This window comes from Coptis chinensis, chromosome 8 (assembly GCF_015680905.1).
Source record: "Coptis chinensis isolate HL-2020 chromosome 8, ASM1568090v1, whole genome shotgun sequence".
Classification (NCBI taxonomy): Eukaryota; Viridiplantae; Streptophyta; class Magnoliopsida; order Ranunculales; family Ranunculaceae; genus Coptis; species Coptis chinensis.
In genome coordinates this window covers 20495614-20523534 of record NC_141463.1, presented here as the reverse complement: position 1 = coordinate 20523534, position 27921 = coordinate 20495614, and the positions used below count along the sequence as shown (strand labels likewise).

General features: G+C 35.0%; 2 protein-coding genes and 2 long non-coding RNA genes across 6 annotated transcripts; 1 reads left to right on the top strand and 3 right to left on the bottom strand.

The window, feature by feature from the left end:
• Positions 1 to 999: 999 nt before the first annotated feature.
• Positions 1000 to 4669, bottom strand: LOC147480455 (uncharacterized). The gene is made up of 3 exons (XR_015203487.1): positions 3814 to 4669; positions 1641 to 3575; positions 1000 to 1347 (listed from the first exon to the last, which is right to left on the bottom strand). It is a non-coding gene; the product is annotated as an uncharacterized LOC147480455 (long non-coding RNA).
• An 8875-nt stretch (positions 4670 to 13544) lies between these two features.
• LOC147480454 (uncharacterized) lies at positions 13545 to 14317 on the bottom strand. Its single transcript, XR_015204021.1, has 3 exons — positions 14135 to 14317; positions 13893 to 13958; positions 13545 to 13682 (listed from the first exon to the last, which is right to left on the bottom strand). It is a non-coding gene; the product is annotated as an uncharacterized LOC147480454 (long non-coding RNA).
• Positions 14318 to 17628: 3311 nt separating this feature from the next.
• On the bottom strand, positions 17629 to 21036 carry LOC147480453 (small ribosomal subunit protein uS4y-like). Its single transcript, XM_086578070.1, has 3 exons — positions 20825 to 21036; positions 19769 to 20150; positions 17629 to 18062 (listed from the first exon to the last, which is right to left on the bottom strand). The coding sequence occupies exons 1-3, from the start codon at positions 20850 to 20852 to the stop codon at positions 17879 to 17881; spliced, it is 594 nt and encodes a 197-aa protein (XP_086434196.1). The 5' UTR covers positions 20853 to 21036; the 3' UTR covers positions 17629 to 17878.
• A 921-nt stretch (positions 21037 to 21957) lies between these two features.
• LOC147480452 (mucin-like protein) lies at positions 21958 to 27816 on the top strand. Of its 3 annotated transcripts, XR_015203972.1 has the most exons (5): positions 21958 to 22505; positions 22594 to 22783; positions 25789 to 26086; positions 27201 to 27314; positions 27433 to 27816. XR_015203972.1 is itself a non-coding variant. In XM_086576387.1 (3 exons), the coding sequence occupies exons 1-3, from the start codon at positions 21985 to 21987 to the stop codon at positions 25996 to 25998; spliced, it is 921 nt and encodes a 306-aa protein (XP_086432513.1). In that variant the 5' UTR covers positions 21958 to 21984; the 3' UTR covers positions 25999 to 26190. The 3 variants fall into 3 exon arrangements, 1 of the variants encoding a protein (XP_086432513.1); XR_015203973.1 differs by lacking the exons at positions 27201 to 27314; positions 27433 to 27816 and adding an exon at positions 26646 to 26742; XM_086576387.1 differs by lacking the exons at positions 27201 to 27314; positions 27433 to 27816 and having other exon boundaries at positions 25789 to 26190.
• The last annotated feature ends 105 nt before the right edge of the window (positions 27817 to 27921 follow it).

Sequence of the window (27921 nt, the reverse complement as noted above, 5' to 3'; positions counted from 1 at the left end):
ATATTGTTTCTTAGGAACTCCCTTACTAGTTCTTTGTGATTGTCTAGGTTCAAGACTTTCTAACCAACAGATTCATTAACGGTTATAGGAGGTACCTGAGGCGGATCATTCTGATCGAGATCTTCAGTTATTGATGTAGAAGGGGAAATGTCTTGTACTACAGTTTCAGATACATCCGGTTCATGTGCTTCTATCTCTACCGCTACGGGATCAATTTCTCGCCGGGAACTTCAAATTGTTCCTCCAAGTGTTCCAATTCCCCAAAGACATCGTGATTCCTTTCACCGCACTCTCCCCCGAAGGGAAAGATCGAGAAACTCCCCCGAAAGTATCTGGGTCGGATTCATGGAATGAGACATCAAAAGATATATGCATCTTGTCAGTAATTGGATCAAAACACATATACCTTTTCTGAAACTCGGCATAACCCACAAAAATACACTTCTTCACACGAGGATCAAGTTTACTTCGTTCTGGTTGTGGGATATGGACATAAGTTGTACATCCAAACACCCGAGGCTCCAAGTTAGGGATGGATGGGATGGACAAAAGTGTATGGAGTTTCTGATAAGGATTCTGGAACTCAATTACCCGTGAGGGAGTACGGTTTATAACATAGGTGGCTAATTTCACTACTTCACCCCCAGTAGGATCGAGGTACATCCATGCCAAACAAGGAAGCACGAACAACTTCCAACAACTACCTGTTCTTCCGTTCTGCTAAACCATTTTGTTGGGGGGTACCAGAATTGGAGGTTTGATAACGAATTCCAATTGACCGACAAAATTCAGACATGAGGCCATTCACAAATTAAGCCACCATTATCGGTGAAAACCCTAATAGATTTTGTTGATCTTGGTCACCACCATTTTGTAAAACCCAGTAAACATCTCATATACATCACTTTTGTTTTTCAATAATGACACCCAAGTCATGCGAGTGCAATCATCAATAAAAGTCACATAATAGCGAACTCTAGAAAAAGAAGAAACTTTGGCAGGACCCCAAACATCAGAGTGAATTTTCATAAAAGGAACAGGACATCTATTAAAACTTAGTGAATATGAAATACGATGGCTCTTGGCCAGTTCACAAATGTCACAATGAAACTCAGAATCACTAATAACTGAAAATAACTAAGGTTGCAACCTCTTAAGATAACTAAACGAAAGATGACCTAACCTACGATGCCATAACCACACAACTTCTTTTGCATTCTCGACCCTATTGGCCTAATTAGCTTGCCCCAGAGAATTCTTCTGTTTCTCTCCAGTTTCTGTCAAATCCAGATAGTACAGTTTCCCCCTTCTAACACCATAACCAAGGACTTGTCAAGTCAGAATGTCCTGAAAAACACAGAAGAATGGATAAAACGTCACAGTACATGTAAGTGCTAGAATGATTTGACAAACAGACAATAGGTTATAAGCAAGGGAAGGAACAACTAAGATAGATTCAAGAGTGATGGTTTTAGATAACACAATAGAACCTTCTCCACTAACCAGAGTTGGAGTGCCATCTGCAATAGATACAATGGTTTGAGATGAAGCTCTAAGACTTTCCACAAGGTTAGGGTCATTTGTCATATGGTCAGATGCACCCAAATCAATTATCCATGTACTATTCAAAATAACCTTACCATTCATACTTGATTGAGTTACATTAGCTGAAGCATGGTCTGGATGTCCATGCACATCATTAGCAATAGCAGCCTTGCTTATATTCTTTCGTGGTCTCTTTGTGAAGTCTCACCAATCAGGATAGTCAATCACTTCATAACATCTCTCCTTGCTATGACCCAATTCTCCACAAACACTGCACTTTTTATCTGCATAAGGATTGGATTTACCTTTAGGGTTGCGTGAAGAACCAAAGAAACCGGGTGGAGTAATTGTCTTGCTATGAACAGCCAAGACAGATGATTCAGTTGATACAGAACGCCCCATAGCCTATTTCTCTGATTGCACCTTGTGAATGTAAGTATAGCTTTGCTCTAAGGAAAATTTAGGGTCCTTGCGAAGAATCTCTCTACGCGCCTGATCATACTCCGAATCGAGTCCACGCAAAAATATATGAACCCGCAATCTAGACATTGTTGACGTGTCTAAACTACGGTACCGCAACATTGTTATTCTGGGAGGTCACCCTTTGATCAATCTCCTGGAACATGGCCATCAATTCATTGTAATAGGAAGGAATAGGTCTCCCATTCTGCTTCGCTTCAAAGCACTTCGTATTCAATTCAAAAATTCAAGTTTCATCAGAGTCATCATAGAAGGTCTTCTCCACAGCCTCCCAAATGTCTTTTGCAGTAGGAAGATGAATATATTGATTCATAAGAGAAATCTCCATATAATCAATAAGCCAACTTTTCACCTTTTTCATTATCTATTTCCCAACCTTCATATTCGGTCGAATTCATATCCGGTTCAACATTTGCGCCAGTCAAAAAACCAATCTTTCCCCTTGCTCCAATATGCATCCGCATGAGAGGAGCTCATATAGTATAGTTGGACTCATCTAATAAAATAGATTTTGGGAATACAGAGTTGTCTTGTGGGGTGTAGTAGTGATGAATGACGTTGGAAGAATTGTTATCAGATCCAGCCATTGCAGAAAAAAACGAAAAATTTGGGTTTTAGGTTTAGGTTTTGGAAAAAATTTGGGTGTGAGATTCAAAGATTCAAGGATGGTTTGATTAATGGTTGTAATACGCAACGGATTTCAATGGTTTAGCTCTGATACCATGTAGAACAAGAGAATTCAATTCAATTCAGTATATATTTACTTAATTGAATTCTAAATAGATTACAATTGTTTATATAGAGTTTACAAAATAGGAAACAAAACAATTCGGTGGCTTGAGAAACACGGGGCGCGGGTTGCTCTCTGTTTGTGCTAGAGAAGAATGAGGATCGCGCTCTAGCTACTAGCTACTCGGACATCACGAAAGTCTGAGACGCAAGTCGCGCTCTATACACACTATATCTGAGCGCAAGTCGCGCTCTATACATGGAAAGTAAAATACAGCTTTCTACAATGGCCCTTGCAAATGATAGGAGAGGAATTTACTGCTATATATGAATATTGACGAGATTATTTTATTTCTTCTCCAGTTGCAAATATATGCACAATATAAACCGACAACAACTCGTGTTCATAAACGCTTGTGTTTCAATTGTGATGAAATTTATAAGCCACTTCAGCAGTGCAAACATTCTAATACTTTATGCCCTTTATTTTTAGAGGCTGAGCCCAGGGCGGATTACTACTAACACACTACTCATATGGTGAATCATACACTATTATAACTACTATTTTTTTTTCAAGACATCACAGGTGTTAGGTTCCACTAGGGTTGGCGATACTTTGTAGTTATAAAATTAGAAAGAAGTAAAAACGGAAAAATTGCCAAAGGCAGCTACAATTTTTTTCCCCAAGCTCTATATGTACAGAAGGATGTCGATCCCAAGATGTAATTAAACACTAAAAATAAAAACAAAAGAAGCAAAGCACTTCTTCTAACTCCAACATCTGTTGACATGCCTTCCTGCTCTCGTTTTCACAATAATTCCTATACAATAAAAAACAATTTAATATCAGAACATAGTAAAAATAAACAAATTAGTTAAACTATTTTTTTACAATGTTTGTGAAAGAAGAGTTACATAGTTTTTGTCTTCTAGTGGGGTTGTTTTAAAGCATTAAACCGTAAAGAAGATTCCAAATAAAAAGATCATGGGAGAAGAAAATAAAATTTTCAAAAGCTAAAATTCTAAAAATGAAATCAAATCAAGGTGAATTAATAAAACCTTTCGACATCGATTCAGTGAAACGCCTTGATCGCAGTCTTGCCTTTTAGAGGAGAAGAAGGCAAGCTAGACTTCAATACCAACAACTCAGAATTATTATTATTCTCTTTCAAGAACGCGTCAAAATTCGATTTCATATGAAGAAAAGCAAGCGTACTTAATCCTTCACCAATATCTTCACCAAGATGTGAGTCTTCTTCTCTAATCCTCAAAACTTGATGATGAACAACCCGAAGTCCCCGACTCTCTTTCGACTCATCAGTCTTCCATACCGACTTCGGTGACTCGGTAAATTCTTCTGATGATCCCCCACTTTCATGCTCACTGTCATATTCCGTCATTTTCCTAGAAAAACTCGTTTCTTTTGTTTCAGAAAACTTCTTTGGCATGGTGTGTTTTCTTTGGTTTCCAACAGTCATGTTGAAAGAAGAAAACTTTTTTTTTTTTTTTTTGGGAGAAAATTTGCAAGAGCTATAATATTTATAGAGGAAGAGAAGAGTAAGGTGGTTGAGTCATATGTTTTGTGATGCGGGGACTTCACATAAGCTTCCTTATAAGCTACGATAAACTCGTGGCAGTCGTGAAAGTTAAGGAAAAAGGGGCACGTGTCCATTAGAAAGTTAGGAAAAAGTTGTTGACGTGTGGTTAACAACCGTGGCCTTTTCGGTCGTTGGGGGAATGGCTATGTTAATGGAAAGGTTTCAGGATCTGTGTTTTTTAAGGTCACAAATCAGCTCTTTTTTTTCGCTAATGATACAAATCAGCTTTTGATGACATAATAAATGACAAATCAGATTGATATATATATATGGAATTAAGATATGCATCATGTTTTTGGTGTTTCATTGATTAATTCTCATTACTATTGTAATGAGTGGAAAATCAGCTAATTAATATGTTGATATAATTCGTACACTGTTTGAATGCCGCGTGTGAAGAATGAAGATAGAACTCCAGTCGTAGTCTTTGAAATTTCTTTGACTGTATGAGATATATATCAGACCATTGTTTTACACAAATATGCCGACCATACAAATATGCTGTGTATATTTGACGATATATATTGGGTCACCATCGCTTCACTGAGTTATAGTTTTGTGATTTTCCTACTTGTTCAACTTTCATTAGTTTCCATGAAAATTTTAATGATTTTACATAATTAAGATTGTAGTTGGTGAATCAATGCCGACCATATAAAAATGTTCCATATTTGTGTGAAGGTTATGATGAAGATATATCTACCAAACTTAGGATAATGGTAATTATGAAGCGTGAATTACAAGTTCAAAGATGTAAGGTAAATAAAGTTTCTGACCTTTGAAATGTTAAACTTTTATTATCTTTCCTAATTCTAAGTAGATAACCCTTCTAGATATATAGTTCTCATATTTTCATTTTCAACAGATTGCGAAATTTCTTGACATGGCCTTATGCATGAATACACCAATCACACAAAACACCTTAGTCAACTAAATTGGAAAAAATACCCTTAAATATTACACATACGTGCAGTTTGTTGTTTCCACCGTTTTGTTAATTTTGAAATCATCCCTGTTATGCTCAAAATCAACCAGCAGAGTCACTTTCCAGGACAGATCTAGGAAAAGTAATTCTCATAACTATTTTTTTGGTATTTGTTATTGCCAGAACCCATATTGTGTTGGGCAGACTCCAACAAAAAAAAATTATTACAAGTGTGTTATTGGTCCCAAAAAATCTAAAAAAAATATAATTATTACAAATATGTCATTGGTTCTAAAAAAGTTGAATTCAAAAATCCCAAACTTAAACTACTTTGGACTAAGTCCCAAACGATTTAGCTCAAACCGATTTGGACTTAAGTTCCGGGGGCTTGGTCGTTTTAAGTAAGTCAAACAACAAGCCAACACACCATTTGAGACTTAGTCAAACGACCCCGCCACACCGTCAAGAGCCCAAAACATAACTTTAAATTTTTCAAAGTTCAAATCCCAAAGCGACATGGCCACACCGTCTGGACTGAGTCTAAAATGATGTGGCCATGTCGTTTGGGATTTGGACTTAGAAAAAAATAGCCACACCGTTTGGACTTAGAAAAATTCCCAACGATATGGCCACACCGTTTGGACTAAGTCTCGATGATATGGCCACAATCGTTTGGACTTAGTCAAAAAATGAAGTAAATATGTCGTTTGGGATTTGAACTTTGAAAAAAATTTAAAATTCTGTTTTTTAGGCTCTTGACCGGTGTGGCCGGGTCGTTTGGACTAAGTCCCAAACGGTGTGGCCAAGTCGTTTGGGACTTAGTCCAAATGATCTAACCGGGTCGTTTAAGTTTGGAGTTTCGAATTCAATTTTTTGGAGACTAATGGCATATTTGTAATAATTGGTATTTTTTTAGATTTTTTGAAATCAATGGCACACTTGTAATAATTGGTTTTTTTTTGGAGTCTGCCCAACACAAATTGGGGTCCGGCAGTAATAGGACCCTTTTTTTTTTAATCACTCACAAAGACGGATTAGATGAAAAGTCAAGTATACTTTTAGTGCGAAATTAAAAACGGTTTGAATATATAAAAAGTCAAATATACCCCTAGTACGAAATAAGAAATGGTCCGGCCCAACCGAAACGACCCGGTGTATATAGTATGAACAATCAATATTCATACTTCAACATAAGCTATGAACAATCACTGTTCACCTCAACATAATGTATATGATTAGTAAGAACACCTATTGAAGTATGAACAATCATTGTTTATATCTCAATATGAACTATGAACAATCATTGTTTATATATTAATATATTGTATGAGGTACGTTTATCTATTTGGATATGAACAATCATTGTTCATATATCAACATAAAGTATGAACATTCATTGTTTATAACAAAACGACGGAAATGGTAAAATTGGAAAATATTTATTTCAATTTCGGACTATTGTTTATATCTCAACATGAACTATGAACAATCATTGTTTATACATTAATATATTTAGGTATTATGATGTCGTAAGATTTGGGATGATAATACCAACTTTCTACACTATATATACCTCATCCGTTATATTAGAATCATAAATGGTAAGCTAAAATACTTTCTATAATTTTTTTTTAGATATTGTTTTATAATTTGTTTGGGGGCTAAAGTCTGAAAAAAGAAGAACCGGTGTAGACAAATTTGTTTCTATAATAAGAACTGTGAAATATAATATTAATACCACCAATTCCAATCATTTGTACACATTTACACACACAATTAGAAAGTGCTATTATCAATTATATTAAACTAAAATCATTAAAAGAACATATGTTATTCTTGATCAATGTAACAAATCTATTCCAAAGATGTAAGAATGAGGCTACATCCAAGATTCCACTCCCTTAAAACAATTAGGCGAGTACATAGTCATTATGAGTATATAACTTTTATACAAATTTAGCCTAAGGTTGTAACAATAAGTTGTCATTCCGAAAAGCAGAAGGCAACAAAAGATGTTTCATGGTATCTATGTAAAAGTGTAATATTCCTACTTGCAATGTCTTTCTATCTCTCTCCCCCTCAATTGTAGCACCCATGAAGCTATGTATTTCATGGGTGCTACAATTGTAAAAGTGTGACTAAGTTTGAACACACTTTTTCATACCACCTATTCTTCAACACGGTAGAGTTTCAAATTGAGAACTTTGGTTTACATATTCTTACGCTAAAGAAAAGATATTTCATTCCATTCAATCAATTTACACCTTTGGAAAAGGAATGAAGAAAGACCTTTAACACTTGATGTTTGCCATACAATCAATACTTTTTTCTTTTTTTTTTTTTTACTTTTTGGCAAAACTCAAGCCGTGGTGAAATGAAAATCCCTACTATAAGGGCATCTCAATGGGGGGTGTAAACCGTTATAAAAGTGGAAATTTTACACCCCAAATATAAAAAACTCTCTCCAATGGGGGTGTTATACCGTAGGTAATAGTGTATTAGCTAATAGAGAGGGTGGGGAATTCCCCCCTCTCGCTATTAGTTAATAAAAGCCCCGGCATTAATCGAACCGACGTCCGAAAGTGAAATAATTTTCGGACGCCACTTGGAGTAACGCCCTTTCTAATTCTAAAGTAATTTTTTTAACTTTCGGACGTCATTAAACTGGGACGCCACTTAAAGTGACGTCCGAAGTTTAAAATCTATTTTTACACTTCTCCATTGGAAAGTATAGAGTCCGGATATTTATAAGCTATACAATAGTATACAATTAGAGGTGTAAAATCCTAATGGCACCTACATGGAGCCTAGGTGGAGGTGTAATTTTATACCCCCCATTGGAGATGCCTTAAGAAAACACAATGAATAAGTTTGTTTTATCAAATATCATGTCTTGAGTATCATTTCTAAATTGAGTTGCAATTTTATCCGAGAAAAGGATATGCAAACACCATCGGTTTGTCCCAACTCAGTGAAGTAGATGCTAATTGCTAAGGTATCAACCACCTTGTTAGCTTCTCTGGAAAAACGCGTGGCTAGAAAACCCGCCCGTGTATTGTTCACATGTTTATTTGTTAAATTATACCTTTAAGCGACCTATCAAAGAATTTACATCTAAAGTTGCGTAAATTTTTGAATACTTGTCTATGCTTAGTACCACTAATAAGGAAAACAAAGTACTACCATTTGTACATTCCCATGATCCACCATTGAAACCCTCTATGTCCCCCTGTTTCAAGTAAGAGCTTGACCACGCCGATTTAACTCCCCTTTTGAACCTGCAAAAGTAAACCAAAAAATAAATAATTAAGTTAATATCAATCAGCAAGGACTTTGCTTCATTTTCTTACTCGGAGACATAAAAATGTTTGGGATATTTTCTCATGGATTGTAAGATAACACAACAATATCTTAGATGCTTGAAAAAAAATAGTCTCAATTGGTTGTTCGCCATTAGTTTAAAGGACTGAGGATACCTTACAAATGTTAGTAATGATAGATTAAACAAACAATACCAATTGACCGTTTAAATAAGGGATTGACCCTATGAGAAATTACATCCGACTATCGCGAATAAAAAATTCAATTAAAAGTATAATCTGGCTTTTCAAATTATGAAAGGAAAAATAAAATTAAGATTTCTTTGAACCAAGTAAAATAAGTTGTTCGAACAAATTTTTGAATTGAGTATGTAATTAAAATGGGTAAGCAAATTTAAAAAGAAATTGAAGTTGATGGTAAACTATGTTAGTGTCTATTTGAAAGGAGATTTTCCATTTGATAAGTGCTTCTGCACAATGAAAGACAAAGTAAATGATTTAGAATACGTATTACAGAGAAAATCATACCCTTGCTTGTGTTAAAATGAGCTAACCCTTTCCTGAGAACAAAAAATATAAAGATTTCAAAAAAGTCATTTGTACCTAAACTACCAGTCCATTTAGAAGCAACCTTTTAAGTGATAAGACACCAATAACCACAAATTGATTAGTACAAAGTACAAACTACAAAATTATGAAAGATCTGCAAAGCAATCTTATAACCAAAACTGAAATTAAATCCTATATTATAAAACAAACCGCATTCCACGTAATGAGAAACATGAGCAAGCATAAGTTGCTGACAGGCAACCTTTCAGGTTGTTGTCGTTTCCACGACAACAAGTTCTAATAAAAATATCACCTTAAACGAACTTTAAAGTATAGATTGAGTAATCCACAAAATTATTAGTGTAATAGTACATGAAACCAAACAAGAGACATCTACCTTCACCGCAAATTGGAGATAAGAAGTCGAGGCATAAAGTGCCACAAATTTCCCAAACAAGTTAAATCGAGAAAAATAAGTAGCATAAAAATTTGAGGGAATAAGGATACTCGATCTTTGTTGTGGTGGTGGATGAAGTGAATTCCTCGTGTCAATTAGTGAGGGGTTTGAGGGAGGAAAGGGGTGTAATCCAGGAAATCATCTGAATCCATCACCGGTTGACAATTTCTCGATCATTACATGTGTATCCCAAGTTTACTGGAAATCATCCTCTGCTCCGAATCCCCTTCCAAAAATAAAGCCCTGGAAAATTGTCGAAAGAAACATACAGAAAATTAGAGAGCATGATAGAAGAGAGAGAGAGATTACATGATAACAAATATGAAGAGAGTAAAGATTAGAGTTGGAGTTAAGGAGATGAGGAGCTGAGACTTTAGAGGGGCAAGCAAGAGTGCGACATTTATTTGAAAGTTATATTAAAAAGTGTTTAGAAGCCCATGCCCATGCAAGGTTAAGTTGCCTCACATCTCTGCCTTCGGTTACTGTATGAGTATGAGTATATGGAAACATATACTTAATGGAAACATTTCCTGATTAAATTCGTATAAATTCGATGTAAAGCTCAAAAGAGCTAAATAGGAAAAATAAACAGTTTAGCAAAATATTTAGATGAGTAGTTGCGGTTTCCTTCTCTCTTATGATAAAGAAGAGTTATGGTATTAAAAACGTCTATGGTAGGGATCTGTATTTTGATTTCCATTATAGCAAGTTCATTCCCTTTAAACACTCTTGGATGGCCTTCTGCCGACAAAACCATGAAGTTGATTTGCTTTGCCTACTCAGCCCACCCAGAAATGTTTAGAAACCAACTGAATTAGGTAACATACTTTGCCCACCAGGAAAGCTCGCTCACTCACAGAAATATTAGGCAAGTAACCAATATGCTTATTGGGAGTCCTCTTCACATCCCCAAAGTTCAAGGAGGAAATCATTAAATAAAGCCATCAATTACCACGTGCAAGAGCCAATGAGCATTTGGAAACATGACCAGTTTACTAATATACTTACATAGAGGACGTGGCGAAAACAGTAAGCTACCTCCCTTTCTTTGTTAAACACATAGTTGCACCATTATAGTACAAAGCTTTATACTCAAGTTAATTAATAATGGCAAAACAAAGCAGAAAATACAGCTCCTAGTTTAAAATACCTACTCTCACGAAATACATACACCATAAACGTACATTACAAAGAAATTTATTAAACATGGGTTGCACTTATAAGAGTCACAAAATAAAATTATAACATGAAGCCTTGGGAGTAATAAGTTGTTTATTAGCCCAAGAGTCAGAAAGTCAAAAATGGAACACCACCATTACTGTGGTTTTAATACGCTCAACTCGTCAATTAAAGGTGTTTCATACTCACTAAACACTTGTCTCCTCTCTAATAAAATCTCAACCTAATCCGGGTTTTCTTTATCAGTCCAAATTCTCAACAAATTCCAATTTACAACCCAATATCATTTGAAAGCTAACATAGGAAATGTATATGAAGTTTACATTGGTTTTTTCCCTAACTTTTTCTTAACAATGACATCCTTAGTACACATGTATATACCATTATTTCCACTTCAATTGATTTCTAAATTCTTGGGAAATGAATACAGGACCTTCAGTACACTAAGCATATGCCTATCAGCTTTCTAAAACCAAGTACTCCTCGGTATTTAGCTAACAATACCTCCTTTTAATGACTACTACCCTACCACCCTACATAACACACATACAAAACCCCAAATAATCATTTTTTTTTTTTTTTAAAAAAAAACCACTCACAGTCTACAAAGACAAAACCCCATGAAAAAGTAAACATGCCTTGTTTATCTCAGCAAGGCATGGAAACACCTATTCTTGCAATACTCTCCTTCCAATATTCGGTTCCTTTTGTTGTCCCTATTCAACTCAAAAGTTCATATATTATCAAGTTTTGAATCTCAAACACAGTTTACAAAAACATAATTTTGAAAATGAAAAAGAAAATAGGGAAGCATGCCATTTCCATGGAAATCACCATAAGAGCAATTCCATGGAAATCACCATAAGAGCAATAATGCAGTTGCTTTGCTTAGTAAAATCACATAAGCGAAGATAACTACTAACACTATTACTACCATGCAAATCTCTTGAAAGAAAAAACATACTATAAACACACGAAATTCAATGTCTCTTCACCTCTGTTTCAATCATTATTTGGTTTCTACATTTCAACCAACACCCCCATGTGCCTTCGAAATTCACTTATTGTCGTCTTTCACTTCAACTCTGCAGTCGGGACACATTTTTTTAAAAACAACTTTCCTCTTACATTTTCCCTTGTTTTATGATAGTAAGGTCAACCAATTGATAAATTATTTAAAATGTCCAAATAAAGTTTTACCATGTAAAGGCCCGTCTCTTCCCATTTCTTTCAATTTTTCTATTTTGACCCTTCCATTTTATGCGTAGTTCTTCTTGAGAAAGGCTCACAGCGAGAGCTGGATTTTCCATTCCTAGATGTTGGATCACACCTTCGAATCGAAGGTAACAATGCAAAGTGTTGGTAATATGGTTCTCAATATTAATAGGATGCGTAACCAATAACAAACTCTTGCCAAAACCAAAAACCAAACTATTAGCCTAAAATGATTTATTTGTAACCAGACATTCATGGCAGAGAATGGACCTTTGAATCAATACATTGACTAAGTTGTCTAAAAAAACTCAAAATTAGTAACGTCAATATTTTCTAAATTGATGTAAAGCAAAATATACATTGTATGGATTATTTGTAACCACACATTCATGGCAGAGGTAATTCACATTGGATGAATATGAAGAGAGCTTAAGTAATTATCTAGTTTAGGTGAAATGACAACTTAGGTGTATGGTTACTATGAAGAGCTTTTCTTGAAAAAATAAAAGAAAGGAAGAATTATAAATAAAATAATGAATCTAACATGTCAAAGCTCTAGGAAAACAGATAACAAGATTAGAGTTGTGCTTCTTGATTAGAGTTTATACCCTTTTCCAATTATGGTCAAGTCGAGTTTTGATCGGGTCGCAAGTTTGTCATTGGACTGAGTTAAAAAAAAAAAGTTGCCGTTGAGGCACTCTAACAAACAATAGTTCTTTCTGTATTACTGATTAGAATATAACAAACACTTCGGGAAGTATAATTCGAATTCCATATTCAGTCAACAAAACAACAAATTAGAAAAGAAAAACTAAACCAAAATATATATAAAAAAAAATTGCTTAGCCAAGAACATAGAAAATTTACAAATTGTAACATATGTGATTCAAGCTAGTGAATAATCAACACTCAGAAGGAACATTTAGTGAAGTCGAGAGTTAAACCAGGGCGTACTTAGACATGCACGAAACAATTGTACCTGAAAGGCCATCTTCATGTGATAAGTGTTCCTGCACAATGCAAACAAAGAACCTAGGCGATAAAACATAATCATATCAGTCTACAGGATGAAGAGGAGGAAGCCACTCAGAGAAGAAGGAATATGAGTGATCATCGTTCTAAAATAGAGTAATTTATTTTTAGGATAGAAGAGTCGGTATTCCGGGGGTTTTTGGAATAGTTTCTGATTTTTTTTTTAGGATTCCGCGTTACTCAAAAGAATCCTTTAATGTCATTTTAATTGGGAAACGCTAGTTTTAAACTTCCTAGATTCATTAAATAAGATTCCAATGTGTCATACCTTGGGAAAGACTGCATTTCAAGCTACACCGTTTATCTCACTTTCTCTTATCATGATTATCGACTCAAATCCTTTGTCATTCTGAGAGAGATTGGCCAGTAAATATGATACAAAAAGAAATTAAAGATTACTGTTAGAAAGTAAAAATTACACAGAAATGTTCTTAAATGTTTGTTGAATTTTTTATTTGGAACTATAATATTGATGATGCTAAAATAAATAAAGAAGAACAGTTATACATAGAATTATACAAATGGATGCACCTAATTCAATGGAGCCATGAACCATTATCAAAGAAAAGGAGAAGTTCGAAAATGTTTGTGTACCTTCAATGTTGCACAAAAGACATGCTTCACAGAGTCTTGCCCATGCCTTCATTTATTATCTAGCAAACCAAATGAGATGGTTTTGAAGAAGAGTGAGATAACAACACCATTCCATACAATGTGAACGCCTAGGACAAGAATAAACTTGAAACGAAATTGTTTCACTTTTTGAATGAGGGAGATAGAAGGTTTAGAAGATGGCGGCTCTCATAATGTACCTTTCTTATTACAATTGTTAACATTCATCGAGAATTAATTAGGGGATTTACCTTGTGAATCCATTTAACCATGAACCATTAACGTCCGAAGCCCATCGCTTTTTTTCTCGTTTGTTTCTGTGTGCACAAACCAACCATTCAGTCAACAACATTTGAGCTTGTGTGGAACAGTCAAGTGGCACTATTAGTTCAAAATTGAGTAACAAAAAAATGTAAATCAATAAAATTAGTAATAGAATTCATTTTGCAAAAGAAAAAAGGGGGAGAAAAAAAAAGATTGCTAGCAACCTAACCTTAAAAATGAAGAGAATGGAGTCGTGGAGACAAATGGTTGTTATTTCACTGTGTATTGAAAAGAAGAGCCTGTATTCAATTCAATAAATGAGAAAAGCATTCAATCATTCAGTTTGTGCGTTTTAGTATTTATTATTTAAACCATGTAGAAAGAGCTTTTTGGATTCCACAGAATGTCATCTTATGCTTGAAACTGACAATCCAAGGGCAATGAAAATGCCCATATTTGAATTCGTTCAAAGTTTCAAAAAAAAATGTTCAATGAATGAAAGGAGAAGTTTGTGGGGGGAAAAAATCGAACAATCGAAAGAGAACCTACTTGAGAAAATAGGAGTGGTGCATCATGGCAGTCGTAATCCATCTCAAGGATCAGAAATTGTTGGGAGAGGATGAGAGACACTGGAGTCAGAGATGTTGAGTTTAGTTGTTGAGCAGCCGACTTTGTTTTAAGCAGTACTTGATGGTGGAGTTAATTCGCGGGTACGTTTTGGTTTCTTCCTTTACGTTTTGTTTAGTCTAATAGAAACAAAGCCCAATCCAAAAGCCCACAACTAATTGGGAAGAGAAGCCGTTATAAATTTTGTTAATTGTTATAAAAGGAACAAACTTAAAGTTAGCCCATTAAATTTTTATTAATTAAAATTTTAATTAAATTAAAGTAGGCATCCGATGTGTAACCAGTGTATGAATTGAACACAAATTATGTGGTTCCAATGCTTAGGTTTAGCTCATTAAATTATTATTAATTGAAATATTGATTACATATCAATGCATGCATTGAATTTGTATTACAAAACATTTAGTTCATCAAGTAATACTTTTAAATGGCATTGAAAAGGAGTTTCAAAATGCTCTAGATCGTACATCTGCTCCAATCTAACTCAGATCCCCAGACGATCCCGACCACTCTTTGTCCTGCCATTGTGTTTTATTATAATATATTTCAACATGAACTATGATGTACGTTTACCTATTTGGATATGAACAATCACTGTTCATATATCAATATAAGGTATGAACATTCATTGTTCATAGCAAAATGACATAAATGGTAAAATCAGAAAATATTTATTTCAAATCCGGATTATTTGTCTTTATATGTTATTTTCACTCGAAAATTGGTTTTTACGATTATTTTCACTCAAAAAATGTCTTTGAGAGTGATTAAAAAAAATGTTGGTTGTGAGAGTTATTTTTACTCGAAAATGAGCCTTGGGACCAATTTCTTGAATCAACTAGCCCCCGGGCCAGAATCACAATATTAAGAAGATCACAATATTTTGAAAGTGGAGTGGCACAATGACTCTGGGGATAAGTAGATAACAATTGATGAAAATTCTATTAATATCTAATTTTGTGAAATTAGGGGACCATAGTTCTCATCACAATAGAATTTATTTTTGGGAGGGGTTCTAAGGATATATATTAGAAAAAAACGTAAACAAACTCATGAATTTTAAAGCCTTTCTAATTTTTAGATTTGGCTAATTGTTTGTACATATGGTCTTCCAACTACTTTAAACATTATCACAAAAAATTATTCAAATCCGAAATTTGTAATCCAATGTAGTCAACAAATTAAAAAATTTGGCTAATTGTGGACCGTTTATTTTCACCATTTTTTTATACTATATTTGGCAAGTTTATAAACTTTTAATTTTTTAAAATTATTTGTGACAATGTTTAGAGTAGTTAGGAGATCATATATATCTACAAAAGATTAGCCTAATCTAAAACTTATAAATGTATTTTGAGTTTATTTACTTATTTTTCTAATATATTTCTATAACCCCTTCCTTTATTTAATTTTTTTTTTCTCTGATCCAAATCCAGTACAGTTGATTATAGTAGAAGAAACTTAACGAGATATGCTCAAGGTTTTCTCCTCCACTAATCCATTTTATAGTGGAGAATCACCTGATTAATCAATATTTTATTATCATTTTGACACTTAACCTGTTTCTTGTGTGGACTAGTTTAGTTTAATCTCCACCACAATACCAGATCAGCAGTATCAACTCAGCACCAATGCCACGCTCAAGTAGGACCAAATCTCAAACATACATGTGTTGCTATTTTATTGTGTTCAAGGCTAGCCGCGTTGAATCTGAGCCAAGTTTAATTTGTTCAGACGAACACAAGCTAATTTAAACCAATAAGATAATTAAGTTGAGAATTAACTCGTGGGCAAATGTACGTGTCACCAAGTCTAATTAGTCTCTGGAAATTAGGATGAAGTGGCTTAGTAGTAGTAAAGTAGATTTGAAGGTTGAATCGTCATTAGTCAATTTTGAACTAGAAGGTTTGATTTGAGCTTATCAACCAACCAACCAACATTTCGGGGCCTATGAAATATAGGGCTGCTGCTCTTAGCCAAGTGTGTAATTAGGCAACGTGCATGGAAAGGCAAACGAATGAAAGTGTTGGTGGGAGACTGGCAGAAAACAGACAGACATGATGCTCATGATTGGGACAAAATCAGATTACGTAACCACAGTATCACTTGAGGGCCAAGGTTTCATAATTGAGTTTTGAGTGTGTCAATCAAGCATGATATCTCGAATTTCGACAAAATAGGAAAACAATAGTTATTTCCCATTTTTTTTATTTTCGATGTGTGAAAACACAACTGATTTCTAAAAAGCCATTTTTTTTTTATTATTTGATACATTTTAAAACTAATATATTTATTTCACATTAAACTAAACATCTCATTTCAAAATTCACAAATAGAATTAAATTACAAACTTTTTAAAATGTAAAGTGTACAACTCTTCAAAATTTAATTACATTTAAAATATAACATTTATGTTCATTTAAGTGAGGTCTACTATAATTATACTATGTATAATTTCTGTTATAATCAAGTGCATAGTTTCTGTTATTTTTAACATAGTTATAATCAAGTGAGGTCTACTCCCACTCCCAAGTGCGTAGTTCCGTTATGCTCATTTAAGTATGTATACAAATAGTCACTCTATAAAGAGAGAATGCACATGGGAGTATTCTAAGTAAGGATAATTCTCTTTGTATTCATTAACTTATCAAAGAACACATTCATGTGATAATACATTCACTGGGGTGAAATGTTCTTTGAGGATATGGTGACAATTATATAAAGGGCAGATCATCCTCAGAGATTAGAGTAGGTAGGAAGCTGGAACTGAAGAAGATCTTGCACTGCTTGGTTCCAGGCAGTGCTACTAGAGAGGATCTTTCCATTCAGATAATTTTGTGCAAGAGGAATAAAACATCTTTTAAGAGTATTTGGATGATAAATTTCCAACCAAATATCACATTACATCTTCCAACCAACATTAGATACTTAACTGTACAAATTATAGAGTAAAAATAGAGCCTACGGAAAAATGACAGTGAAAAAGGGCACCCAATGACTAAAGAATGTTATTAAACAAGGACTGATAGCACCCAGAAGGTTATGCTATACAAATAACAGTAACATGACCAAAAGCAGAATAGTTGATAAGGCACAGGCAAAGAATTATTGATGACATTAATTACTATTACTTCACCCAAATCTTCAAAACACAACAGAATCAAAATCTTCGAAAGGTCGAGAAAGATAATAACATAAAACTCTAGTTAAAGTTTACTGAGATCAAACAAGCATAAATACTGTCAACTACAAGACAAAAGAGAACAAAAAGTAGCAAGATAATTAAGAAATAGTTCAACTTCAACTTTCTCTCCCCATCGCCACCAGCTTTCTTAGTAGCTGATTCTCAATCTTCATCCTCATCATCTCCATCACCACCCGCAGCCTTCTTAGCAGCAGCCTTCTGATTCCTACGCTTCACTCTTCCAGGACGTCCACCACCAAGTACACTAGTGAGTGAGAAGTCAATATGTTTTTGGGAGTCAACCCTCACCATGAATGAAGGAATGTTAACCACCTGCCTTCCAACCCTGCAAGGAGAGATAGCTTTTGTATTAAATACTTGCAACCCGAAAAACTAAAGGCACACCCATTCATTCATGGAATGTAAGTATTATTCAAGCCTTCCTTCATAAAAAATATCTATTTTAGCATAAATTTAAAAAGAGGATGCACCGATTAAACAAGTCATTGTGATAGTGACCAAAAGCTAAACACAACATAACACAAAAGAGCCGTGTAAATTTGCTACCTCTGACAATTCTATCCACTACACTAAATCCCAGGGAACAAACAGCAATAATTCACAAACATGAACATTTAACAAAAAAATAAAGATTGCATACACAGCATAAAATAGAGAACACAACAGAATTGTCGGCCAATTCACCACACTTCTAATATAATCATGCCATAGATAAGTTCCGCCAACCAACTATGAACATTAGAATACTACCAAAGTTATTACCCCCTTTCTGATGTAACCTCACAGTAAGTCGCATATACTACAAAGCAAACAATCAACCACTTGTTGCATTTCCTCCAAACATAGACCAAACCTATTTATCTACTGTTGAGTACTGTACAAATGTGTTGACATCTACACTGTAACAGACAAATCACAGGCAAGAACTTGATGGAGTAACCAAGCTACAGAAATGAAAATTCCAACTACTCTAAAAGTCTCATCTGAGGGAACTCTAGAGCAGTAACCTTACCAGGTTACTATGAACTTGTGTTTAATAATGACTTTCATTATACAAAAAATAACTTCCTTAAAATCAAATTTGAAGTTTGTTAGAGGCTGTTGTTGACATTACTACCTAAAACTGGATTGACACGTGCAATTGATTCAACAAATGACAAGTTTAGTGTCTTAGATGGACTGGATGTGGCAATTCTATACCCAAATAATGCTTAAAGATTACTAATGAATTATGAAAGAAAGCCTTCAATGTATCATTTGTAGAATTCTCACATATAACAGGCCAGACAGGTCAAATGATGACCAGTGATATAATATATTCATGACAGCAACCACAAATCACATACTCAAACTCTCCTTCCAATTGAAGCTTATAGATTATTTACATTCAAACATGGAATACACAGAATCTATATACTCCAACTTAAGAGTGTTAAATTGCTTGATGTCACGAATGATGTCATACATAAAATTGAATGTATCCTATGAAGCCATCAAAAACTTTCTTGAGCCCATTAATCATGCTAACGCGAGAATTCCAAATGCAAAACATAAAGACATCTTATATGAACCACTAAATAAACCTTTTACTACCACAAGCAACTTGGGGGAATCCACTTGTCCATACATGTAGACCTCACTATAAGACAAATACCTAACCATTGGAATAAGGTGTACTAGTCTTTTTTACTAAAAAAATCATCTCTATTATAATGCCAAGAAAAAAAAAGGACATAGTCCAAAGGCTGGTTGTTGTCTCAATGAAACATATCCACAACTCCTTTTCTTGTAGTTTAAAAAGGTGTAGACAGATAAACAATTCAACAATTGCACACATAAACTCATGCATTATTTAATTCATGCATTTTCCAAATGGATAACTTGTAGTAGACCTCAAGGAGAAAAGGAAACTTGGATAAAACTATTCATTGAGAGAACGACTGGTGAGATTTTTTAAAAAAAAATACACAACACAGCCAAACAAACCAGGCAACAAATTATTGTAAAAAACAGTTTTTTGTTGAATGATACCTGATATGTCTATGCCTAATAAGCACACGAGCATGGTGAATAGATTTGGCCATGCCAGACTTGAACACCAGCGTCTGGAGACGACGCTCCAGGAAGTTCTCCACTGTCAAAGCAAGAACATAATCGAGCTTGTTCTGGCTCTCATCCAATAGACCATACCTGTTCATTCTTCTCAGAAGAGCCTCGCCCTCAAATATACGGCGGGGATTCTTCTCGTCCAGGGTGAGAAGATTTCTGGCATTGTTGCGAATGCGACTGAGGACATACTGAACCCTCCAGAGTTCTCTCTTACATCGGAGCCCATACTCTCCAACAAGCTTCAGTTCTGCATCCAAGCGCTCCTTCTCATATGGACGACGGGGCTTCTTAAAGGTCTTCCCATCTGAAACAATTCCATACAAACTAAATTCACAAGAACTAATAACCACACTAACAATGTACAGTACAAGAAAAAATTATACGGTATCTCAGACTTGCTACTTCTATTAACCACAATTTGTTTTTCAACATGACAATTCATATATATTTTTATTTCTAATATGCATACAAACAGGAATGGTCTACAAACCACTAACATTTTCAGCAGTACCTTAACAAACCCATATTCAGATTAATTTAATAATTATATCACAAGAACATGTTATTTAACAAATCTAACTAATTCAATACCACATTAGACCTCCCATACAATAATTCAAATCAGTAAACTAATTTTGAAACAAAAATAAATTTTACAATAATTCTCTAACCATTTTAACTCCAGTTTGTAAACTAAACATACAAAAAAAAAAAAAAAAAAACAAATTTTCAATCCCAGTTAAACTCAAAACCACATTCATACTGCTAGACTTTTAACGAACAACTTTACTACAAAACCTCAAATTATTCCTTAGTAATACAGTATTCCATCTCCCATTTTTCCTACAAACGAATAAACCAAATCTAAACAACCCATAAACTACTAAGATTAGATCAGATCAAAGCATGATTATCATAAAAAACAATAATAATAATAATAAGAAATCTCATGAAAGTAAAGGAGTGAAAGATATTTACAGTTGCGGTAAACGTTAACATGCACCATGATTGCAGCTGTGTAATATTATACTCCTTAACTCGCCGCCGGTTCTCTCTCTCTCTCACTCACTCACTTAGAATAAGAGAAGACGCAAATTTTAGAGGAATGAAAAATGAGGCCTTTAACCACTTTATATATACTCTCAAAACCCTAACTTTTTACTAGGGTTTTAATTGGGCCGGACTGGGCCTTTTCTCTTTTAATATTTGGCATTTATGACCCAGTTGAGTTTTGCTGATTATTTATTATTATGAATTATGATGTGTCAATCCGAACCGGAACGGATAAGATATATTACAAACCAAAACCAAACCGATTTGAACCGAAAACTATCAAATCAATTAAATCCTAAATTAACTCAATTAAGTTTAGCACACACAATTGCATCTGTCAAAATTAATCATAAATATTACTAAAATGACATCTTATCGGTTCGGGTTCATATTGGTTCGATTTCGGATTGGTGGAAGACAAATCAAATTACCAAAACCCAAACCATTTTTTGTAGGTTTGATTCGGATCGGTTATTGGATTATCAAAACCCATTAGCCTCTGTTTAATATTGTAGAAAAAATTATGGTTACGGTTTCTATTTTTATGAACCATTTTAAAATAGGTATTAAAAAAACCGAATCATATAGAACCAGAACCAAATGATCTTTTTAACCAAAAAAACTGGACCAGAATTAGAATTGTATTGAAATTAAACATTATCCTACTTTTAACATAAAAAATATAAAAACTCAAAATGTTTATTTATATATTACTAAATTTTATTTATTAGTGTAATATGCAGTTTTCAAAGTATTTAACATTATAAATAATATAAAAATATAACTTACAACTTTAAATATATAGTTTTATATTTTCATTTAACTTATTGTTAAATGATATAATTATTTATATCAATAGTAACTCATGTGGTATTTTTGTGTTTTTAGTATTTTTTTTTTAATAAGACTATAAATAGTGAATCTCTTAATAACCAAAGTAAAAAAGACGGATGGTTATGGATATGGTTCTACAATTTAAAAAACCAAAACCAGAACCGGAACTGTAAAAATAAATGGGTCTTGGTTCTTACAAGACTACTAATAACCGGACCGTGGACTACGAGACATAGTTGAACATTAAGAAAATGCAGAGCTTAAAACGCTTGACAAGAACGAACCTCAAAACCTTGATAAACCCTAGCAACAACTACTACTACTACAGAACACATTCAACAAAGCCCACAAACCCGAACAACGGAGAAGAAGAATGGAACGATGCTTGGGAATCAGCATGGCTTCCAGAAGACCTTACACCTAAAAACAGAGCACCATGGGAACTCGATGTCAACTTCCCGACAACAACTGATGATTCAACTGTTATACTTCCATCAGATGTAGATACAGAGACGAAAGCATTTGTTGAAGATATGAATGAGAATTGGAATGAAAGAAGAAGAAGAGCTCCAAAGAAACAAGAAGAAGAGAAGAAGGGAAGTGGGGAGAGTTGTTCGCTTTATAGTGTGGAGAATATGAAGAAAGATTATAGATTGAAGAAACAGAGGATTCATGCTGGGTTATGGATGAAAGAGATTGAGAAACAAGAGGAAGTTAAGCTGGGTGGTAGTGGTGGTGATGATATTGAAAGATTGCTTGATAGTTGTTCCGAGTAAGTGTTTGATTTGTAATTTGATACAGGAATGAGATTTATTATTTATACTTTGGAATTAGGATGTTAATCTCTGTGCTACATGCAGGATTTTTGAAACTACTAACAATGAAATAAACGAGTCTAAAGTTCCAACCACCTCAGAGTTCAAAACAAAGCCAGATGGTTGGGAAACAACATCCAAATCTCAAGAGGGCAATGTCTGGGAAATTTCGCAAAGAGAAGAAGACATCCTTCTCCAAGAGTTTGAGCGCCGGATTGCATACAGTAAATTCCAGGTATCCTAACACATTTCAATTTTATAAATCTAAGGAACAATATGTTCTATTGCTGTCTTTAGGAAGGACTATAATAGTTTGTGAGTCCCCTAATTTGCAGAAATGTCCCCCTTTTGTCCTCCGTTAACACAAGCCATATCCTACAAATCCTATTTACATGATAGTTATGTTCTGTCGTTGAACTTTCGTCAATTACTTTCAGTATGGAAACGTAGCACCGCAACCTTGGGATAGGAAACTTTTATGACAACAATGAACTTAAAAAATTAAATAAAATGACGTGAAATAAACCAACCAACTTGGTAAAAAGTCCATAATGGAAGGGATTGAACACCTTTTTGTTTGAGCAGTTACAGGCCTTAAACAAGTCTCTGTATTGGATATTGCACTAAACTTAAATGAACTTAGTGACGGAATTGAAGAGTAATGATGTGGTTGGAATGTTGATACCAAGACTACAAGATGTGCCTGGAGCCTTACATTTTCGGAGAGTCTTGGAAGTTAAGTTCCAGTAGGTACAAAACTTTAATGTGGAAATGAGTTCTTGATCACTCTGAACAATGTTATGGTAGGTGATAGGATTTTTAGTAGGATTGGTCCATTATGGAGATTTTGAGATAATGGAATCCTTCAAAAAGGTAGAGAATTCAAATTAACGGCTTCTTGGAGCACTGTTTCAATCTGAGGATACCATTTCCTTTATCCAAATCTTAAAGTTCGTGGAGTTGAGGAACTTTCATGCGGTGGAGTCGTCCTTTAGGGAAGGGAAGTCAAGGACAAGGAATACAGACGATGAAAGATGCGAAGAGCAGGAAACAAGGTCAGGCTGTCAGTTGGCTCCATCATGTCTTAGACAATGGTCATTAGACTGCGTCTCTACTTTAATTTCACTTTACTTGGGTGTGATTACTTTTGGTTGGCAAAATACTACTAGATGGCATGTTAATCATTAAAAACCAAGAGGAAGATTTGAGACTAGAATGGTTGCATACTGGACATTGAAAAATAGTAATCTCAGATGGGTTTTCTCAAATTATACTGGCTATATGGGCTTTGCTCTGGATATCTACGGATATATCCGACCCCTGATTTTACATATATATGGCTAATAAGGGACCAATATATTTATGTCAACCGGTGAATATTGGAGATTGAGTTTTTTGGATGGATTGAGATTGAGATTGAGATTGAAATTAAGATTGAGATTGAGATTGAGATTGAGATTGAGTGGATTATAGTAGGAGTTGCAATTTATTTGGCTGAACTGCTGAAGCAGGTTGTCCTTGTCATTGATGTTATTTTAACAACTCCTAATAGCTAGAGCAATATAGAGGGTGATGCACACATTTTGTATAGAAACTGTGTTGAGATTTGTTAGGGGCTTTTGGGAAAAATCTATGTTACATGGACACGCCATATTTTAAAAATAGTCTGTGTCGGATACGTATCCACGTGTCCATGTCGGACACATATTGTATGTGATACCTCAAGTTTATATATTTTTCCATGTCAGACACTCCGTATTCGTGTCGGATACGGACACACATATCAGTGTCAATGATACTTGGGGAAAAATATTTGTTGTCAGTTCAGACAATTTTGTGCTTTCAGATCTCCGTTCATGTTTGTATTCTTTCAATTGGGATTAGGCAAGATAATTATGGCTGGTTACAATGCTATGGTGGTCTCTGCTCAACTGTTGGAAAACAACACTAGAGAACGAATAGATAAACTTTTAGTTGAAAAGAAGGCTTATCTGTGAGTGGTACAAGTGTGAAGGCTCTATCAATGCTTGGTCGTCCCTTTGTAACAACCCAGCACATACCACAAGCCATATCTTCCCCACTTAGCCACCCAAGGCCCAAATCCCTTTATGGTTGTGAGATTATCCTCAAGAAGCATAGACATTTGTATCCAATAGACCACTGCAATATATCCAGGATATTTGACAGCTTTCTTACAGATCTGGGACTCGACTCCCATATGGCATCAGAATGAAGCCGCCTCAAAAGCGAGCCACCTTCGACACTGATACAAAGTCTGGTGAGCCACCACCTACTACATATCGATATTGTCACCACGTGGCCAAGGCCAAGCCCATCTGCTGGCAGGGTTTTCCTCAAAAGGCCTCCACATTTGTATGTGGTCATTAAAATATTATTAAGGTCTTGGACATACTTGCGTTGTACCAGTAACATATGATATGGGGTATCAATTTGAAAGTTCAATTTTTGGTTTGATTGGAGTTAGTTAGAGATGAGCATAGTCTAAAAATTAATCTCCTTTGCTCTATACATTGGTGAAAATGTGTTGGACATACTAGAAGCATTTCCTGTTTGTATCTTTCTCCGTGTTCTTCTTCCTGAAAAGGCATATCCGTTCTATACTTATGTAGGTACGTTTTCCTCTAGTTAATAGGATCAGACCAGATACTAGGGCAGGGATCGGGTCGGATATGGCTATATCCGAATCCGAATCCGAATAATTTCATAATATCCGAACCCGAACCCGATTATATCCGAAATTTAATATCCGAACCCGATTATATCCGACTAACCCTATCGGATAACACTAAAAATTCAAAAAAAGCCCAAAAAATATATCCGAAGCCAAACCCGAATCCGACAGACCCAAACCCAAATAAGTAAACGGATATAAAAATCGACCCGAACCCGAACTATTCAGGTTCGGGTTGGATCGGGTCGGATTCAGGTCAAACCCGACCCGATTCCCTGCCCTACCAGATACACTTGATAACCCAACACACGTAAACAAGATATGTTTCTTCTTTGTTTCTTTTTATGTTTTTCTTACATTGGTTTATTCTTGCTAATATTAAGAATTTATTTGTTGTTGTGATAATAATAGTTATATTTGTTATTGTTATTTAACACCAAATAGATGTCTGAGTTGGGAGCACACCATGTAGAGTATTCTTCTCATTCTTATTTTATATTACCCTCGACTTCTCTAATTAGAAGATATTATTTTGATCATTTTTGCAGATTGCAAGTTTTATCAAATCTCACATATTTAGTCGTAGAAGACCTATTGATGGCTGGAAGTACATGATCGAAATATTGGGACCAAATGCCAAGAAAGGAAAAGGTAATGTTTCAAGGGTGCCCAGTCTCGCTGATGCATCAACCCAGCCCTTTAAGGAGGAAAAACCACAAACCAACAGGGGATTTACGTCGTCTTTCAAAGGGAGGTAACAGGGTCCTGAAAGTACAGTCTTCTATTAAAAGAATGTAGTAGTTGTTGTGCTGGAAGGAATCACACTTTGTACAACAGAAACATCTGGTAAGTTATCTTACTCTCTACATTGGCTCTGTACTAATATCCATCTGAACATCAAGAAGTCCCTTCTTTTTCGATTAATAAAAAAGTTTATCCTACATTATCTATATTCACGTTCAAATCTTCTCAACCTTTTGGAAATGATAGTATGTAGCCATGTAGGTTGAATTAATTTTTGTCAGCAATTAGTAGGGGTGGATAAGGATGGATACCTGCCATGCTCTTAGTTTGTTATTTAAACCATGTGAAGTTGTTAAGGCCGGCCCTTCAAATTGTAGTTTAATTGAATGGCTGTCATTTATTCATTTATAGGGATCGGGATTTACTTATACCCGTAGACATAGCAGGCTGCAGGAAGTACAAATCAAAATAAGTATTACTATGGGTTTGTTTTCTGTCCACGTAAATATCATAGCCTTCTCTTCTCGTTGTTGAGTCTATCATCGTATCAATCTATACCAGGATGTATTCTCTTTTGTTTTGATCTGTGCTGTAAGCTATGCTGTAAAAGGCGGCGCCAAGGCAGCAGTTTCTAGTGAAAATAGTTGCTGACTTGTTGCAGGTCATTGTTGGCACAAGTTGGGTGGAGGCATTATTTGAGAAACTTAACGCCTTGTGCCTTGCCATGCCCCTGACAACATAGGTTGTAAGGGAAATCCTTTCCTAAAATGTTTGGGTCTGTCGTCAAAAGTGTTTTTGGTATAGCAGCAGCAGTAGAAATCAGTGTGTAGTTATGACTTATGAGTATGAAAACAGTATCGGCTCCACACCCATATCCTTCATATCCTTATTTAGTTGAATACCTGTTCTATTTTTTCTTTTATGCGTTAAGTCTGGCTTCTCGGAGGAAGTACATGTGCATCTATGCATGCGGTCGTCAATATGTGTCATACTACCACTTACTGGTTATCTGGTGGAATATGTTACCATACCCATTGGAACACCTTGCTCTTACAGTTTCTGCACCTGGAAGTATCTTCATGTCAGTATGAATATTGAAAGGCCTTGATCGCAGATTGACAGCAGTATCTTCTGCACATAAACTGCAGTATGAATATAAAATCTTTAGCCATGCAATTGCTTACAGTATACGTGAACGTGTGGAACTGTGGTGCAGTTGGTTGCAACTTGTAGCGCAGATCACAATGAAATTAGATTCGGTAGTTCTGCACAGGAGGTATAAATTGGCGCATGTAACTCACTTATGCTGGTGTTGTGGCCGCCGGAAAAGGTTTGATTTGGATAACATTATAAGCTTTTTGTCTGAAAACCTGTTCTGGTGATTTGTTAGAAACTGTCAATTGCTGTTTCATAAAAAGTAATCATATTGGTAATCTTGGTAATTGTAGATTGCCAATAGCGAAAGTTAGTGCAGCATGTAGAATTTCAAATTCATGGATAAGCTGCGCTCGGGGAAGAACAGAAGATTTTTTTGTGGCTGAACCAGTTGTGCTATGTTTGCTAACACTTAAATTGGACCAGCAGCCAAGATCCGAAGTCCTACAAACACTAATGTAGACGGTGTATTTATACCCCAAACACCGTGACATCATGCCAAAAGAAAACACAGGTGCTTTGAGGCACTGAAAAATTGCAGTTGAATAAGCCTAGATTTGAGAGTTACAACCAGAAATATCATGTCCGGTCTTCTTGTACATATACTTTGGTCCAAACTCCTAACTCCTAATCTTCCTCAGGTACTTTTATAAAAATGACAATAGAAGCTTCACCCATATCTCTTGGTATCAAAGTTTTGAGAAATACCGACCAAAAATAACATTACAATGAACAAATCACCAATTTGATATTTGCTTCTTGTTAGGCAAGGCAAGAGCTTC

Bases quoted from the DNA above. Each gene is read 5' to 3' on its own strand.
- LOC147480453 (XM_086578070.1), bottom strand. From the start codon at position 20,852: ATGGTGCATGTTAACGTTTACCGCAACT. The intron at 20,151-20,824 runs GTAAATATCTTT...GAATTGTTTCAG, and splicing joins TGTTAACGTTTACCGCAACT to ATGGGAAGACCTTTAAGAAG. The intron at 18,063-19,768 runs GTATCATTCAAC...CTCTCCTTGCAG, and splicing joins ATTAGGCATAGACATATCAG to GGTTGGAAGGCAGGTGGTTA.
- LOC147480452 (XM_086576387.1), top strand. From the start codon at position 21,985: ATGCAGAGCTTAAAACGCTTGACAAGAACGAACCTCAAAACCTTGATA. The intron at 22,506-22,593 runs GTAAGTGTTTGA...TGCTACATGCAG, and splicing joins TTGCTTGATAGTTGTTCCGA to GATTTTTGAAACTACTAACA. The intron at 22,784-25,788 runs GTATCCTAACAC...TCATTTTTGCAG, and splicing joins TTGCATACAGTAAATTCCAG to ATTGCAAGTTTTATCAAATC.